General features: G+C 37.5%; 5 protein-coding genes across 5 annotated transcripts; all 5 read right to left on the reverse strand.

Annotated features, from left to right (window-relative positions):
- Positions 1–1,214: 1,214 nt before the first annotated feature.
- Positions 1,215–1,911, reverse strand: LOC117930601 (germin-like protein subfamily 1 member 13). The gene is made up of 2 exons (XM_034851235.1): positions 1,785–1,911; positions 1,215–1,672 (listed from the first exon to the last, which is right to left on the reverse strand). The coding sequence occupies exons 1-2, from the start codon at positions 1,909–1,911 to the stop codon at positions 1,215–1,217; spliced, it is 585 nt and encodes a 194-aa protein (XP_034707126.1).
- Positions 1,912–3,577: 1,666 nt separating this feature from the next.
- On the reverse strand, positions 3,578–4,582 carry LOC117930999 (germin-like protein subfamily 1 member 7). Its single transcript, XM_034851837.1, has 2 exons — positions 4,414–4,582; positions 3,578–4,297 (listed from the first exon to the last, which is right to left on the reverse strand). The coding sequence occupies exons 1-2, from the start codon at positions 4,538–4,540 to the stop codon at positions 3,762–3,764; spliced, it is 663 nt and encodes a 220-aa protein (XP_034707728.1). The 5' UTR covers positions 4,541–4,582; the 3' UTR covers positions 3,578–3,761.
- A 1,653-nt stretch (positions 4,583–6,235) lies between these two features.
- LOC117930994 (germin-like protein subfamily 1 member 13) lies at positions 6,236–7,238 on the reverse strand. Its single transcript, XM_034851832.1, has 2 exons — positions 7,075–7,238; positions 6,236–6,958 (listed from the first exon to the last, which is right to left on the reverse strand). Exons 1-2 carry the CDS (start codon positions 7,199–7,201, stop codon positions 6,423–6,425), a joined length of 663 nt encoding a protein of 220 aa, XP_034707723.1. The 5' UTR covers positions 7,202–7,238; the 3' UTR covers positions 6,236–6,422.
- A 1,703-nt stretch (positions 7,239–8,941) lies between these two features.
- LOC117929698 (germin-like protein subfamily 1 member 14) lies at positions 8,942–9,956 on the reverse strand. Its single transcript, XM_034850077.1, has 2 exons — positions 9,781–9,956; positions 8,942–9,671 (listed from the first exon to the last, which is right to left on the reverse strand). The coding sequence occupies exons 1-2, from the start codon at positions 9,905–9,907 to the stop codon at positions 9,136–9,138; spliced, it is 663 nt and encodes a 220-aa protein (XP_034705968.1). The 5' UTR covers positions 9,908–9,956; the 3' UTR covers positions 8,942–9,135.
- A 2,354-nt stretch (positions 9,957–12,310) lies between these two features.
- LOC117929697 (germin-like protein subfamily 1 member 7) lies at positions 12,311–13,341 on the reverse strand. The gene is made up of 2 exons (XM_034850076.1): positions 13,159–13,341; positions 12,311–13,040 (listed from the first exon to the last, which is right to left on the reverse strand). The coding sequence occupies exons 1-2, from the start codon at positions 13,283–13,285 to the stop codon at positions 12,505–12,507; spliced, it is 663 nt and encodes a 220-aa protein (XP_034705967.1). The 5' UTR covers positions 13,286–13,341; the 3' UTR covers positions 12,311–12,504.
- Positions 13,342–14,470: the final 1,129 nt, after the last annotated feature.

Raw genomic sequence — 14,470 nt, forward strand, 5'->3', positions numbered from 1 at the left:
CATACCAGTCTCAATTGAGATTTTGAACCTTGTTTGAACTCTCTATTTCTTTGCACAATACCCATTTTTTAAGGCTAACAAAATACCCTAACAAAGATACAAGAGGATTGAGATGCAAATATAGGAATGAAGATGAAAAGGGTTTGAAGAGTCTAAACTCTTCATACTTTTCCACTTTCATGGGTTTCAATCTTCTTCTCTCATCCACCATTTTTGCTATGGTATTACCATTTTTTTCCATCACCCATCATCCAAAAAGCTTAGTTTGGACATAATCTTGGAGTTATCTCAAAGTTTCTTTTTTTATTCAACAAATTTATTCATGAGTCAACCAAATATTGGACTAGGGTATCGATCCGATACTGATCATGGCTGAGGCGGATATGACACAATCAAGTCGTAGGAGTCTTAACCGAGATTATGAACCCTGTTTGAGCTCTCTATTTCTATACACAATACTCATTTTTTAAGGCTCACAAAATAGTCCTACGAAGATACAAGATGATGGAGATGCAAACACATGGATGAAAATCCAAAGGGTTTGAAGGCTCTGAACTCTCTATATTTCTTCACTTTCATGGGTTTCGATCTTTTTCTCTCATCCACCATTTTCACTCCAATATTACCAATTTTTCCATTACCCATCACGCAAAGAGCTTAGTTTGGACATAATATTATGGTTATCTCAAATTTTCTTCATGATTCAACAAATTTATTCACAAGTCAACCAAATATTGGACTTGGGTATTAGTCCAATACTAGTCATGGTGGAGGCGGATATGACTCGGTTGAGTCGTACCAATCTCGACTAAGATTTTGAACCCTGTTTGAACTCTCTATTTCTTTGTACAATACCCATTTTGAAGGCTCACAAAATAGCCCTACCAAGATACAAGATGATGGGGATGCAAATATTACTCCTTGAATTACTAGCAATAATTGGTTTATTTTTTAAATTTTGAACTATTTTTTCAAATTAAATATTTGTTAATGAAACAAAAGCACTAACTCTTTCTTGATTTGGAGTTTATTTGTTGAATGAAAATTTTTGGATAATTATGATTTTGCGCATAAGAGAAATAATGAACCAATTGTTGTTCATAAATTCATAAAATTGGATTAGCATTTGAGTTTCAAATTATTTTTAAAAGTGCTTACATTCATTAATGAATCTAATACACTAAGTTCCTCTTTGGGATGAATTTTGAACGAGGCTAAAAGCGTTTCCTAAGACTAGAAAGCAATCTTAAAAAGGGGCATATCAAGATTTCCATGAAAAGCAATCTAAGAGTGTTCCCTTTGTTGAGACCGATAGGGAAGTGAATGAGACCGATAGGGAACACAAAAACATCCCCTTTGTTGAGGACTTTGCTAATGAAGCGGTTTTGAGGGTTGGATGTGACAAAGCCAACTAAGAGTGTTCCCTCCAAAACTGTGAGGATCTCACTGGCACGGGGGTGAATGTGAGGAGGGTTTTGACCATAGGGTGCATAATCGATACGAACCAGTGATATCCCAAGAGTGTTTTGTCCTGGTAGTACATCAACATTTATAATAGTGACATTTGAGCCCACTAGATTTGCTGTGTTTCCTGGAATATTCAGCCCTTGATACAAGAAATCGTCGGCCACGGTCAGGTTTGGGTTCTTGCAGAACTTTCCATTTACAAATACTGCATTTAAAAAAACAGAAGGAAAATAAAAGATAGGTCATTAGTACCAAACCACCATCAATGGAAAGATTAGTGAAAATAGTGACAAGATCATTGGTTACTAAAGAAATACCAGCATTCTCGGGTTCATCAATGGCAACACAAGTGTCCTGCAGTGGCCTTGGATCAAAGGCAGAGGCAAGAGAGGAAGCCAATGCCATGAGGGCAACAGTTACCAGGGAACTAACACCTTTCTTCATTGTTAGAGAACTGTCTCCAACAATCACAATCTTTATCTTTAGGTGGGGGTGAGAAATTTTGCATGGGAAAGATGTTAATTTATAGACCAGTCAGTGAGTTAAGTCTTTGCATAAACTCACAAAGTCTTCAATGGGTAGTTTTTTCTTTTCTTTTCTTTTCTTTTTTTCTTTTTTTCACTTTCAACGTCAAGTGGTTACACCAATACATGTTGATTTATGTAGGATTAGTTAGTTACTATACTGATCTTAACTAGAAAATTCTCCATGCGTGTGGAAAGTGAAGTTCAATTATTGGTGGAGGCAGGTCCAATTTCATATCAATCTGCATGATCCATACAATTACATAAATAGTAGATTGAATATTACTACTATTCAAACACTGAAAAATATGTATAGTGTATTGACAAGAAAATAGAAGATTACAGAGTAAGTGCAGGCTTGGACTAGACAATAACCCACCCATTCCAAACATGGTTACTCTATGAGGCTTGTGTAGGTTCAGTTTAATGAGTATCTATATAGCTTAATTAACCAGTCAAAGTTTTCAGAGATTGGCTGATGAGATTGAATATGTAGCCAAGTTCTGAGTTTCTAGCTCATGTGCCTTCCACTGAGTGAAAAATCCTTGGATAAGCTCTAGGGTTGCTAAAGTTTAATGAAAAATAGGGATAAATTCAAAGATTTTCTGCTATGCTCATTAGGCTTTCCTCGGTTACAAAAGCTTTGACCATGATTTTTATGCTTGCAGCCTTCCCTGTTGGCTCAAAAGTTATTATTATTATTATTATTATTATTATGGTTTGAGAGAGAAAGAGATCTTAATAAACACCTTTAAACTAAGACTTTTTAATTAGTTGTTTATAAGTTGTCTTTAACAATCACGTCGGTGTTTCCTGGTGAGAAGCAAGAAACCTTGCATTTGAAAAATACCAATAAATTAGATGAAGTCCTCAGGTTAATCTATGTTTTATAGGTGAGGTAAGCAGTAACACTTTCCAAGTCTTCAATGGATGTCATTTTTCAAATTTAAAGGTTGAACCATTCTTCGATTACACTCCTTTCTCATCCTTTTCTCCTCAACTTATGCTCTAGACTCTTGAATGGATTCTACATAATCTTCGGGTTTTAGGCCTTATTCCAGTGTAAACCTAAGAAGTAAACCAGTGGGCAGGCCATCTCTAATCAGTTTGTGATTAGTGTCATGACCTAGATCTTTATAAGAAGTTGGGGTCAGAGGTTTGTTTACAGTGGATGTCATAAGATTATGGGCTTTCATTTCTGTTCTTTCCTCACTATTTCATAACACTGATGCTTCTCCCACCATTCATATGCTTTTACTTGGACATCTCAATTAGTTTTTTCGATCTCAGTTGATGGGGGTTATAATAGGATAATTTAGAGAAGCAAATTAATGGCATCTTTCCATTTCTGAATTGTATGGGGTTGTTGCCTCAATGTTCATGTCTTCATCACCAATTCTGTCAGCAGTATGCTAGAAGTAACAGTAGTTCTGCTTTATGCATATCCTGTATTTAATCAATCAATCAACTGAGATTTGTTATTCAGTTGCTTCTTTTACAAGTGAAATCTCAAAGATTTGTTTAAGATTTTTTAATGAAAACATAGGATAATCCTGGATATAGTATTGGATAGTGAGAGAAGAAGATGCCTAATACACAAACTGCTTTATTTTAATATTAGGACCAAAGTCCACATCAAACAAGCTACAACATAAAGTAATAAACCCTCTTATTCTAGGATGACTGTAATGAGGTAATTGAACATCACAAATAGTCATTTAAGCAAGGAAATCAAAGGCTGGTAGCTTCTTAATTTTCTATATTTTCCAACTAGAATCGTGCTTGAAGGTATTCAACCACCTTCTTGTCCAACTGGAAGGCCCTGGCAAGGAAATCAGGATTGATGGGTGGATTTGATCCAAACACTGCATCGGCTATGGTGATTACACCTGGATTTTGGCTGTTCAGACCAGCAATGGCTACTGCATTAGTGTGCCCAATGTTGAATTGGAAGTGAATGAGACCTATAGGGAACACAAAAACATCCCCCTTGTTGAGGACTTTGCTAAAGAGGCGGTTTTGAGGGTTGGATGTGACAAAGCCAACTAAGAGAGTTCCCTCCAAGACAGTGAGGATCTCAGTGGCACGAGGGTGAGTGTGAGGAGGGTTTTGACCATAGGGTGCATAATCGATACGAACCAGTGATATCCCAAGAGTGTTAAGTCCTGGTATTGCATCAACATTTACTGTAGTGACATTTGAGCCCACTCGATTTGCTGTGTTTCCTGGAATATTCAGCCCTTGAAAGAAGAAATCCTCGGCCACAGTCAGGTTTGGGTTCTTGCAGAACTTTCCATTTACAAATACTGCATTTAAAAAGAAGGGGAAAAGAAAAGATAGGTCATTAGTATCAAACCATTATCAATGGAAAGAGTAGTGAAAATGGCAATAAGATCATTGGTCACTATATATATAGAAATACCAGCATTCTCGGGTTCAGGAATGGCAACACAAGTGTCCTGAAGTGGGCTTGGATCAAAGGCAGCGGCAAGAGAGGAAGCCAATGCCATGAGGGCAACAGCAACCAGGAAACTGACACCTTTCTTCATTGTCAGAGTACTGTCTCCAACAATCAGAGTCTTTATCTTTAGGTGGGGGTGATAAATTTTGCATGGGAAAGATGCTAATTTATAGACCAGAATCAGTGAGTTTGTCTTTGCATAAACTCACAAAGTCTTTAATGGGTAGTTTTTTTTCATTTTCAAGGACAATTAGTTACACCAATCCATTTTAATTTATGTAGGATTAGTTAGTATACTGATCTTAACTAGAATATTCTCCATGAGTGTGTGGATAGTGGAGTTCAATTATAGGTGGAGGCAGGTCAAATTTCATATCAATCTACATGATCCATGCAATAACATAAGTAGTAGAGCTTTCTGCTCTTTTAGTTTTAGTACCCAAACACTGAAAAATCTCTAAAGTAGTGTATAGACAAGCAAATAGAAGATTACAGAGTAGGCCATCGGACTAGACAATAATCCACCCATTTCAAACATGGTTACTCCATGAGGCTTGTGTAGGTTCAGTTTAATGAGTATCTATAAAGCTTAATTCACCATTGAAAGTGTCCAGAGATTGGCTGATGAGATTGAATATGTAGCCAAGTTCTGAGTTTCTAGCTCATGTGCCTTCCACTGAGTGAAAAATCCTTGGATAAGCTCTGGGGTTGCTTCTGTTTAATGAAATATTGGGATAAATTCAAAGATTTTCTGCTATGCTCGTTGGGCTTTCCTCAGTTAAAAAAGCTTTGACTACTTGCAGCCTGCCCTATCTGAGCAATTGGCTCAAAAGTTATTATTATCATTATCATGTTTTTTTATAGTGCTTAACAAACACCTTTGAACTAAGACTTTCTAAATTATTTGTTTACAAGTTTTCTTTAACAATCAAATCTGTGTTTTTTGGTAAGAAGCAAGAAACCTTGCATTGGAAAAATACCAATTATTTAGATAAAGTTCTCAGATTAGTCTATGTTTTATACATAAGGTAAGCAGATACACTTTCCAAATCTTCAATGGATGGCCTTTTTTAAATTTAAAGGGCGAACCCTTGTTCAACAACTACACCCCTTTCCCATCCTTTTTTCCTCAACTCAAAGTGGACTCTGCATAATCTTTGGGTTTTAGGACTTATTCCAAGGTAAATCTAGAGTAACCCTGTGGACAGACCATCTATGATCAGTTTGTGATTAGTGTCATCAGTCATGACCCATTAGATCTTTATAAGTTGAGGTGAGAAGTTTGCTCCATGAATTCGAATCTACTTTCTTTCCACTTCTTATCAGCATGGAGTACATGACGAAAACTTCAGATAAAAATGAAAACTCAAATTAAACTGTTTTCTTTTCCATTCTTTCTTCACTATGTTCATGACACTTGTGCTTCTCCTACCATTCAAATGGTTTATCTGGACATCTTAATTAGCTTCTTCGATCTTAGTTGCTGGGTTATAGTGGGATAATTTAGAGAAGCAAAATGGCACCTTTCCATTTCTGAATTGTATGCAGTTGTTGCCTCAATGTTCATTTCTTCATCACCAATTCTGCCAGCAGTATGCTGGAAGTAACAGTAGAACTATTTTACAACCAGTCAAGTATTGCTGCTTCATCAAAATTCTGCATATCCAGTATATAATCAATCAAGTAACTGAGATTTGTGATCCAGTTGTTTTTCCACAAGTGAAATATCAAAGATTTGGATAAGATTTTTTAAGACAAATATTGAGATGGAGACAGGAGTAGAAGATACCTAACAGACAAACTGCTTTATTTTAATATTAGGACCAGAGTCCACACCAAAAGAGCTACAAAAGAAAGTAATAAACCCTCTTATTCTAGGACGATTGTAATGAGGTAATTAAACATCACAAATAGTCATTCAAGCTTGCAAATCAAAGGTTCCTAGGTTCTTCATTTTCTCTATTTCCCCACTAGAATCGTGCTTGAAGGAATTCAACCACCTTCTTGTCCAACTGGAAGGCCCTTGCCAGGAAATCAGGATTGATGGGTGGATTTGATCCAAATACTGCATTGGCTATAGTGATTACACCTGGATTTTGGCTGTTCAGACCAGCAATGGCTACTGCATTAATGTGCCCAATGTTGAATTGGAAGTGAATGAGACCTATAGGGAACACAAAAACATCCCCCTTGTTTAGAACTTTGCTAATGAGGCGGTTTTGAGGGTTGGATGTGACAAAGCCAACTAAGAGTGTTCCCTCCAAGACAGTGAGGATCTCAGTGGCACGAGGGTGAGTGTGAGGAGGGTTTTGACCATAGGGTGCATAATCTATACGAACCAGTGATATCCCAAGAGTGTTAAGCCCTGGTATTGCATCAACATTTACTGTATTGACATTTGAGCCCACTAGATTTGCTGTGTTTCCTGGAATATTCAGCCCTTGAAAGAAGAAATCCTCGGCCACAGTCAGGTTTGGGTTCTTGCAGAACTTTCCATTTACAAATACTGCATTTAAAAAGAAGGGGAAAAGAAAAGATAGGTCATTAGTATCAAACCATTATCAATGGCAAGAGTAGTGAAAATGGCAATAAGATCATTGGTCACTATATATATAGAAATACCAGCATTCTTGGGTTCAGGAATGGCAACACAAGTGTCCTGAAGTGGGCTTGGATCAAAGGCAGCGGCAAGAGAGGAAGCCAATGCCATGAGGGCAACAGCAACCAGGAAACTGACACCTTTCTTCATTGTCAGAGTACTGTCTCCAACAATCAGAGTCTTTATCTTTAGGAGGGGGTGAGAAATTTTGCATGGGAAAGATGTTAATTTATAGACCAGAGTCAGTGAGTTAATCTTTGCATAAACTCACCAAGTCTTCAATGGGTAGTTTTTTTTTTTTTTCTTCTTCTTCTTTTTCACTTTCAAGGACAAGTGGTTACACCAATACATTTAAATTTATGTAGGATTAGTTAGTTAGTATACTGATCTTAATTAGAATATAAAGTGAAGTTCAATTATTGGAGGCAGGTCCAATTTCATATATATCAATCTGCATGATCCATGCATTTACATATATAGTATTACTACCCAAAGACTGAAAAATCTGTAGTGTAAAGACAAACAAATCGAAGATTACAGAGTAGGTGAAGGCTCAGACTAGACAATAATCCACCAATTTCAAACATGGTTACTCCATGAGGCTTGTGTAGGTTCGGTTTAATGAGTATCTATATAGCTTAATTCACCATTGAAAGTGTCCAGAGATTGGCTGATGAGATTGAATATGTAGCCAAGTTCTGAGTTTCTAGCTATCTGCCTTCCACTGAGTGAAAAATCCTTGGATAAACTCTGGGGTTGCCTCAGTTTAATGAAAGATTGGGATAAATTCCAAGATTTTCTGCTATGCTCATTGGGCTTTCCTCAGTTAAAAAAGCTTTGACCACTTGCAGCCTGCCCTATCTGAGCAATTGGCTCAAAAGTTATTATTATTATTATTATTATGTTTTTTGATAGGGACTTTATTTATGTATTATGAGAGAGAAAGAGATGCTTTACAAACACCTTTAAACTAAGACTTTCTAAATTAGTTGTTTACAAGTTGTCTTTAACAATCAAATCTGTGTTTTTTGGTAAGAAGCAAGAAACCTTGCATTGGAAAAATGCCAATTATTTAGATAAAGTTCTCAGATTAGTCTATGTTCTATGCATAAGGTAAGAAGATACACCTTCCAAGTCTTCAATGGATGGCTTTTTTTTAATTTTAAGGTTGAACCATTCTTCAACAACTACACCCCTTTCTCATCCTTTTTCCTTAAATCATGGTCTAGACTTCAGAGTGGACTCTGAATAATCTTCAGGTTTTGGGACTTATTGCAGGGTAGAGCTAAGGAGTAAACCTGTGGACAGGCCATCCATAATCAGTTTGTGATTAGTGTCATGACCCATTAGTCTTTTATAAGTTGAGGTCAGAAGCTTGTAGCATGAATTGAAATCTACTTTCTTCCCACTTGTTTTCAGAATGGAGTACATGACAAAAACTTCAGATAAAAATCAAAACTCACATTAAACTTATAATTAATTGGTTTTGTCTACAGTAGATGTCATAAGATTTCTGGGTTTTCATTTCCATTCTTTCTTCACAATTTTCATGACACTTATGCTTCTCCCACCATTCAAATGGTTTACTTGGACATCTTAATTAGTTTCTTCGATCTCGGTTGATGAGTTATAATGGGAAAATATAGAGAATCAAAATGGCATCTTTTTTATTTTTGAATTCTCAGCAGTTGTTGCCTCAATGTTCATTTCTTCATCACCAATTCTGCCAGCAGTATGCCGGGAGTAACAGTAGTACTGTTTTACAACTAGTTAAGTATTCCTTCTTAATCAACATTCTGCATATACAGGTTAATCAATCATCTGAGAGTTGTTATCCAGTTGTTTTTTCACAAGATAAGATTTTTTAAGACAAATACTGGGATGGAGACAGAGAAGAAGATGCCTAACAGACAAACTGCTTTATTTTAATATTAGGACCAAAGTCCACTCCACAAGAGCTACAAAAGAAAGTAATAAACCCTCTTATTCTAGGATGATTGTAATGAGGTAATTGGACATCACAAATAGTCATTCAAGCAAGTAAATCAAAGGTTGACAGCTTCTTCATTTTCTCCATTTTCCCACTAGAATCGTGCTTGAAGGAATTCAACCACCTTCTTGTCCAACTGGAAGGCCGTTGCCAGGAAATCGGGATTGATGGGTGGATTTGATCCAAACACTGCATTGGCTATGGTGATTACACCTGGATTTTGGCTGCTCAGACCAGCAATGGCTACTGCATTCATGTGCCCAATGTTGAATTGGAAGTGAATGAGACCAATAGGGAACACAAAAACATCCCCCTTGTTTAGAACTTTGCTAAAGAGGCGGTTTTGAGGGTTGGATGTGACAAAGCCAACTAAGAGTGTTCCCTCCAAGACAGTGAGGATCTCAGTGGCACGAGGGTGAGTGTGAGGAGGGTTTTGACCATAGGGTGCATAATCGATACGAACCAGTGATATCCCAAGAGTGTTAAGTCCTGGTATTGCATCAACATTTACTGTAGTGACATTTGAGCCCACTCGATTTGTTGTGTTTCCTGGAATATTCAGCCCTTGATAGAAGAAATCCTCGGCCACAGTCAGGTTTGGGTTCTTGCAGAACTTTCCATTTACAAATACTGCATTTAAAAAAAGGGGAAAAGAAAAGATAGATCATTAGTATGAAACCACTATCAATGGAAAGATTAATGAAAATAGTGATAAGATCATTGGTTACTAAAGAAATACCAGCATTCTTGGGTTCATCAATGGCAACACAAGTGTCCTGCAGTGGGCTTGGATCAGAGGCAGAGGCAAGAGAGGATGCCAATGCCATGAGGGCAACAGCTACCAGGAGACTAACACCTTTCTTCATTGTTAGAGTCCTGTCTTCAACAATCACAAATCTTTGTGTTGAGGTGCGGGGTGAGAAATTTTGCATGGAAAACATGTCAATTTATAGACGGTCTTCAATGGGTAGGTTTTCCTTTTTTATCCTTTTCTTCACTTTCAAAGACAAGTGGTTACACCAGTACATGCTAATTTATGTGGGATTAGTTAGTTAGTTAGTTTATTGATCTTAGCTAGAATATTCTCCATGCATGTGTGGAAAGTGAGGGTCAATTAGTGGAGGCAGGTCCAATTTCATATCAGTCTGCATGATCCATGCATTTATTTTAGTATTAGTACCCAAACAGTGAAATATCTGTAAAGTAGTGTATAGGCAAGCAACTACAAGATTACAGAGTAGGTGCAAGCCTGGACTATAGAAATAGAATAACCTAACCAATTCAAACCTGGTTACTCAATGAGGCTTGTGTAGGTTCAGTTTAAAAAATATCTTTATAGGAATATTAGTGAATTTATACTGCTTTAGTGTAAATGTAATGTGACTTACTTTCATGAAATAGTTGATCTCTATTATGTAGCCAAGTTCTGAGTTTCTAGCTCATGTGCCTTCCACTTTGTGAAAAATCATTGGATAAGCTCTAGATTGCTTTAGTTCAATGAAACATTGGGATGAATTCAAAGATTTTCTGCTATGCTCATTAGGCTTTCCTCAGTTACAAAAGCTCTGACTATAATTTTGATACTTGCAGCCTGCCATATCTAAGCAATTGGCTCTAAACATGAGTGAAATTGTGATATCCCACATCGGATAGGGGAGAATGTTCCTGACGCTATATATGTAGAGACTCCTCTTAACCAAGTAGACGTGTTTTAAAGCCGTGAGGGCCCGCTTGGGCCCAAAACGGACAATATCTACATGGTTGGGTGCGGGTCGTTACAAATGGTATCAGAGCCGATCCCCGACCCCGGTGTGGGGGTTTGTTTGACTTTATCTGTTCGGCCCCGCAATCCCATGGGACACAACGAGGACGTTGTGTCTGCATGGGAGGGTATTTGTGATGTCCCACATCGGATAGGGGAGAATGTTCTTGGCGCTATATATGTAGAGACTCCTCTTAACCAAGTAGACGCGTTTTAAAGCCGTGAGGGCCCCCTTGGGTCCAAAGCGGACAATATCTACATGGTTGGGTGCGAGTCGTTACAAATGGTATCAGAGCCAATCCCCGACCCCGGTGTGGGGGTTTGTTTGGCTCCGTAAGGAGTGTTTGTCTGTTTAGCCCCGCAATCCCATGGGACACAACGAGGACATTGTGTCTGCATGGGGGGGGTGTTTGTGATATCCCACATCGGATAGGGGAGAATGTTCCTGACGCTATATATGTAGAGACTCCTCTTAACCAAGTAGACGCGTTTTAAAGCCGTGAGGGCCCGCTTGGGCCCAAAACGGACAATATCTACATGGTTGGGTGCGGGTCGTTACAGAAATAGCTGCATGACAAACGCCTTTGAACTAGGGCATTCTTAACTAGTTGTTAAGTTGTCTTAAAGAATAACAATCTGTGTTTTCTGGGGAGAAGCAAGAAACCCTGTATTGGAAAAATGGCAATTAATTAGATAAATTCATCGGATTAGTCTATGTTTTATACATAAGGTAAGCAGATACACTTTCCAAGTCTTCAATGGATGGCATTTTTTAAATTTAAAGGTTGAACCATTCTTCAACAACTACACCCCTTGCTCATCCTTTTTCCCTCAACTCATGGTCTGGACTTTAGAGTGGACTCTGCGTAATGTTTGGGTTTCAGGACTAATTCCAGGGTAGAGCTAAGGAGTAAACCTGTGGACAGGCCATCTATAATCAGTTTGTGATTAGTGTCATGACCCATTAGTCTTTTATAAGTTGAGATCAGAAGCTTGTTGCATGAATTGAAATCTACTTTCTTCCCACTTGTTTTCAGAATGGAGTACATGACAAAAACTTCAGATAAAAATCAAAACTCACATTAAACTTATAAATAATTGGTCTTGTCTACAGTAGATGTCATAAGATTTCTGGGTTTTCATTTCCTTTCTTTCTTCACAATTTTCATGACACTTATGCTTCTCCCACCATTCAAATGGTTTACTTGGACATCTTAATTAGATTCTTCGATCTCGGTTGATGAGTTATAAAGGGAAAATATAGAGAAGCAAAATGGCATCTTTTTTATTTTTGAATTCTCTGCAGTTGTTGCCTCAATGTTCATTTCTTCATCACAATTCTGCCAGCAGTACGCTGGAAGTAACAGTAGTACTGTTTTACAACTAGCTAAGTATTCCTTCTTAATAAAAATTCTGCACATGCAGGTTAATCAATCAACTGAGAGTTGTTATCCAGTTGTTTTTTCACAAGATAACATTTTTTAAGACAAATATTGAGATGGAGACAGAGAAGAAGATGCCTAACAGACAAACTGCTTTATTTTAATATTAGGACCAAAGTCCACAACACAAGAGCTACAAAAGAAAGTAATAAACCCTCTTATTCTAGGATAATTGTAACGAGGTAAATGAACATCACAAATAGTCATTCAAGCAAGCAAATCAAAGGTTCATAGCTTCTTCATTTTCTCTATTTCCCCACTAGAATCGTGCTTGAAGGAATTCAACCACCTTCTTGTCCAACTGGAAGGCCTTTGCCAGGAAATCAGGATTGATTGGTGGATTTGATCCAAACACTGCATTGGCTATGGTGATTACACCTGGATTTTGGCTGCTCAGACCAGCAATGGCTACTGCATTCATGTGCCCAATATTGAATTGGAAGTGAATGAGACCAATAGGGAACACAAAAACATCACCCTTGTTGAGGACTTTGCTAAAGAGGCGGTTTTGAGGGTTGGATGTGACAAAGCCAACTAAGAGAGTTCCCTCCAAGACAGTGAGGATCTCAGTGGCACGAGGGTGAGTGTGAGGAGGGTTTTGACCATAGGGTGCATAATCGATACGAACCAGTGATATCCCAAGAGTGTTCAGTCCTGGTATCACATCAACATTTACTGTAGTGACACTTGAGCCCACTAGATTTGATGTGTTTCCTGGAATATTCAGCCCTTTAGAGAAGAAATCCTCGGCGACGGTCAGGTTTGGGTTCTTGCAGAACTTTCCATTTACAAACACTGCATTTAAACAAAAAAAAAAAAAAGGAAAAGAAAAGATAGGTCATTAGTATCAAACCACCATCAATGGAAAGATTAGTGAAAATAGTGACAAGTTCATTGGTTACTAAAGAAATACCAGCATTCTTGGGTTCATCAATGGCAACACAAGTGTCCTGCAGGGGGCTTGGATCAGAGGCAGAGGCAAAAGATGAAGCCAATGCCATGAGGGCCACAGTTACTAGGAAACTAACACCTTTCTCCATTGTTAGAGTACTGTCTCCAACAATCACAAATCTTTGTGTTTAGGTGAGGGGTGAAAATTTTTGCATGAGAAACATGTCAATTTATAGATGGTCTTCAATGGGTAGGTTTTTTTTTTTTTTTTTGCTTTCTCACTTACAAGGATAAGTGTTTTCACCAATACATGTTAATTTATGTAGGGTTAGTTAGTATACTGATCTTAACATATTCTCAATGCATATGTTGAAAGTGAAGTTCAATGAGGTGGAGGCAGGTCCAATTTCATATCCATCTCCAATATGAAAAGTTCTCCACAAGATTTAGTTCCAAATGGCTAGCTAATGGAAGAACTACATATGGCAAAATGAAGTGAAAGTATTCAGGATTACTTAACCTTTTAATGCAGCAGATCAGTCCTTCTGTTTTCTTGGTAACCAAACATTGAACAAACTCTAAAGTAGTGTATATACAGCAAAAAGAAGATCATTATTATTATCACTATGGTCTTTGATAGTGAATATATTTATGTTTTATGAGAGAAAGGGACCTTAACAAATAAACTATGTTGTTAGGTTTTCTCCAACAGTTACAATTTTGTCTTCTGATGAGAAAGAAGTGAAAACCTTGGATATGAAAATTCTCAAGTTATCACATAGAAGTCTTCGGATTAGTCTATGTTTTATGCATACAATAAGCAGATAGTCCAGCTAAGTGTTCAATGGATTGCATTTTTTATATTTCAAACATTGAATCATTCCTCAACTACTACATTAAATACTCATCCTTTTTTCCTCAACTCATGCTGTATACTTTAAGAGTTTGATTCTGCATAATCTTTGGGTTTCAGGACTTAGTCCAGGGTAAAGCTAAGGGTGTAACCTGTGGACTACAAGCCATCTATGATCAGTTTGTGATTAATGTCATGACCCATTAGTGTTTTGTTTGCAAATCAGGGTAGAGGGTTCCCTCCAAGACCATTTCTAGGTCATATAGGACTTGGGTCTTTGATTTAATGTGAAATGAAACTGAAATGATTTTGGCTTTATGCATATCCTGTGTTCAGTCAAGCAACTTGTCTTAGAAGATTCTGCAAGTAAAAATCCAGAGAGAGAACAAAGGCCTCCCATAGTTGTTATGCTGTCTCTAACAATCACAATCTGCATATTTGAAAAACTTGCATATGCAAAAGATTGATTTACAAGAAAGGA

This window comes from Vitis riparia, chromosome 14, assembly GCF_004353265.1.
Source record: "Vitis riparia cultivar Riparia Gloire de Montpellier isolate 1030 chromosome 14, EGFV_Vit.rip_1.0, whole genome shotgun sequence".
Classification (NCBI taxonomy): domain Eukaryota; kingdom Viridiplantae; phylum Streptophyta; class Magnoliopsida; order Vitales; family Vitaceae; genus Vitis; species Vitis riparia.

What these genes read in the sequence shown, in the direction of transcription:
- LOC117929697 (XM_034850076.1), bottom strand. Translation starts at nt 13,285, where the DNA reads ATGGAGAAAGGTGTTAGTTTCCTAGTAACTGTGGCCCTCATGGCATTG. An exon ending in TGATGAACCCAAGAATGCTG is followed by an intron (nt 13,041 to 13,158) that starts GTATTTCTTTAG and finishes GTTTAAATGCAG; the next exon opens with TGTTTGTAAATGGAAAGTTC.
- LOC117930994 (XM_034851832.1), bottom strand. Translation starts at nt 7,201, where the DNA reads ATGAAGAAAGGTGTCAGTTTCCTGGTTGCTGTTGCCCTCATGGCATTG. An exon ending in TCCTGAACCCAAGAATGCTG is followed by an intron (nt 6,959 to 7,074) that starts GTATTTCTATAT and finishes TTTTAAATGCAG; the next exon opens with TATTTGTAAATGGAAAGTTC.
- LOC117930999 (XM_034851837.1), bottom strand. Translation starts at nt 4,540, where the DNA reads ATGAAGAAAGGTGTCAGTTTCCTGGTTGCTGTTGCCCTCATGGCATTG. An exon ending in TCCTGAACCCGAGAATGCTG is followed by an intron (nt 4,298 to 4,413) that starts GTATTTCTATAT and finishes TTTTAAATGCAG; the next exon opens with TATTTGTAAATGGAAAGTTC.
- LOC117930601 (XM_034851235.1), bottom strand. Translation starts at nt 1,911, where the DNA reads ATGAAGAAAGGTGTTAGTTCCCTGGTAACTGTTGCCCTCATGGCATTG. An exon ending in TGATGAACCCGAGAATGCTG is followed by an intron (nt 1,673 to 1,784) that starts GTATTTCTTTAG and finishes TTTTAAATGCAG; the next exon opens with TATTTGTAAATGGAAAGTTC.
- LOC117929698 (XM_034850077.1), bottom strand. Translation starts at nt 9,907, where the DNA reads ATGAAGAAAGGTGTTAGTCTCCTGGTAGCTGTTGCCCTCATGGCATTG. An exon ending in TGATGAACCCAAGAATGCTG is followed by an intron (nt 9,672 to 9,780) that starts GTATTTCTTTAG and finishes TTTTAAATGCAG; the next exon opens with TATTTGTAAATGGAAAGTTC.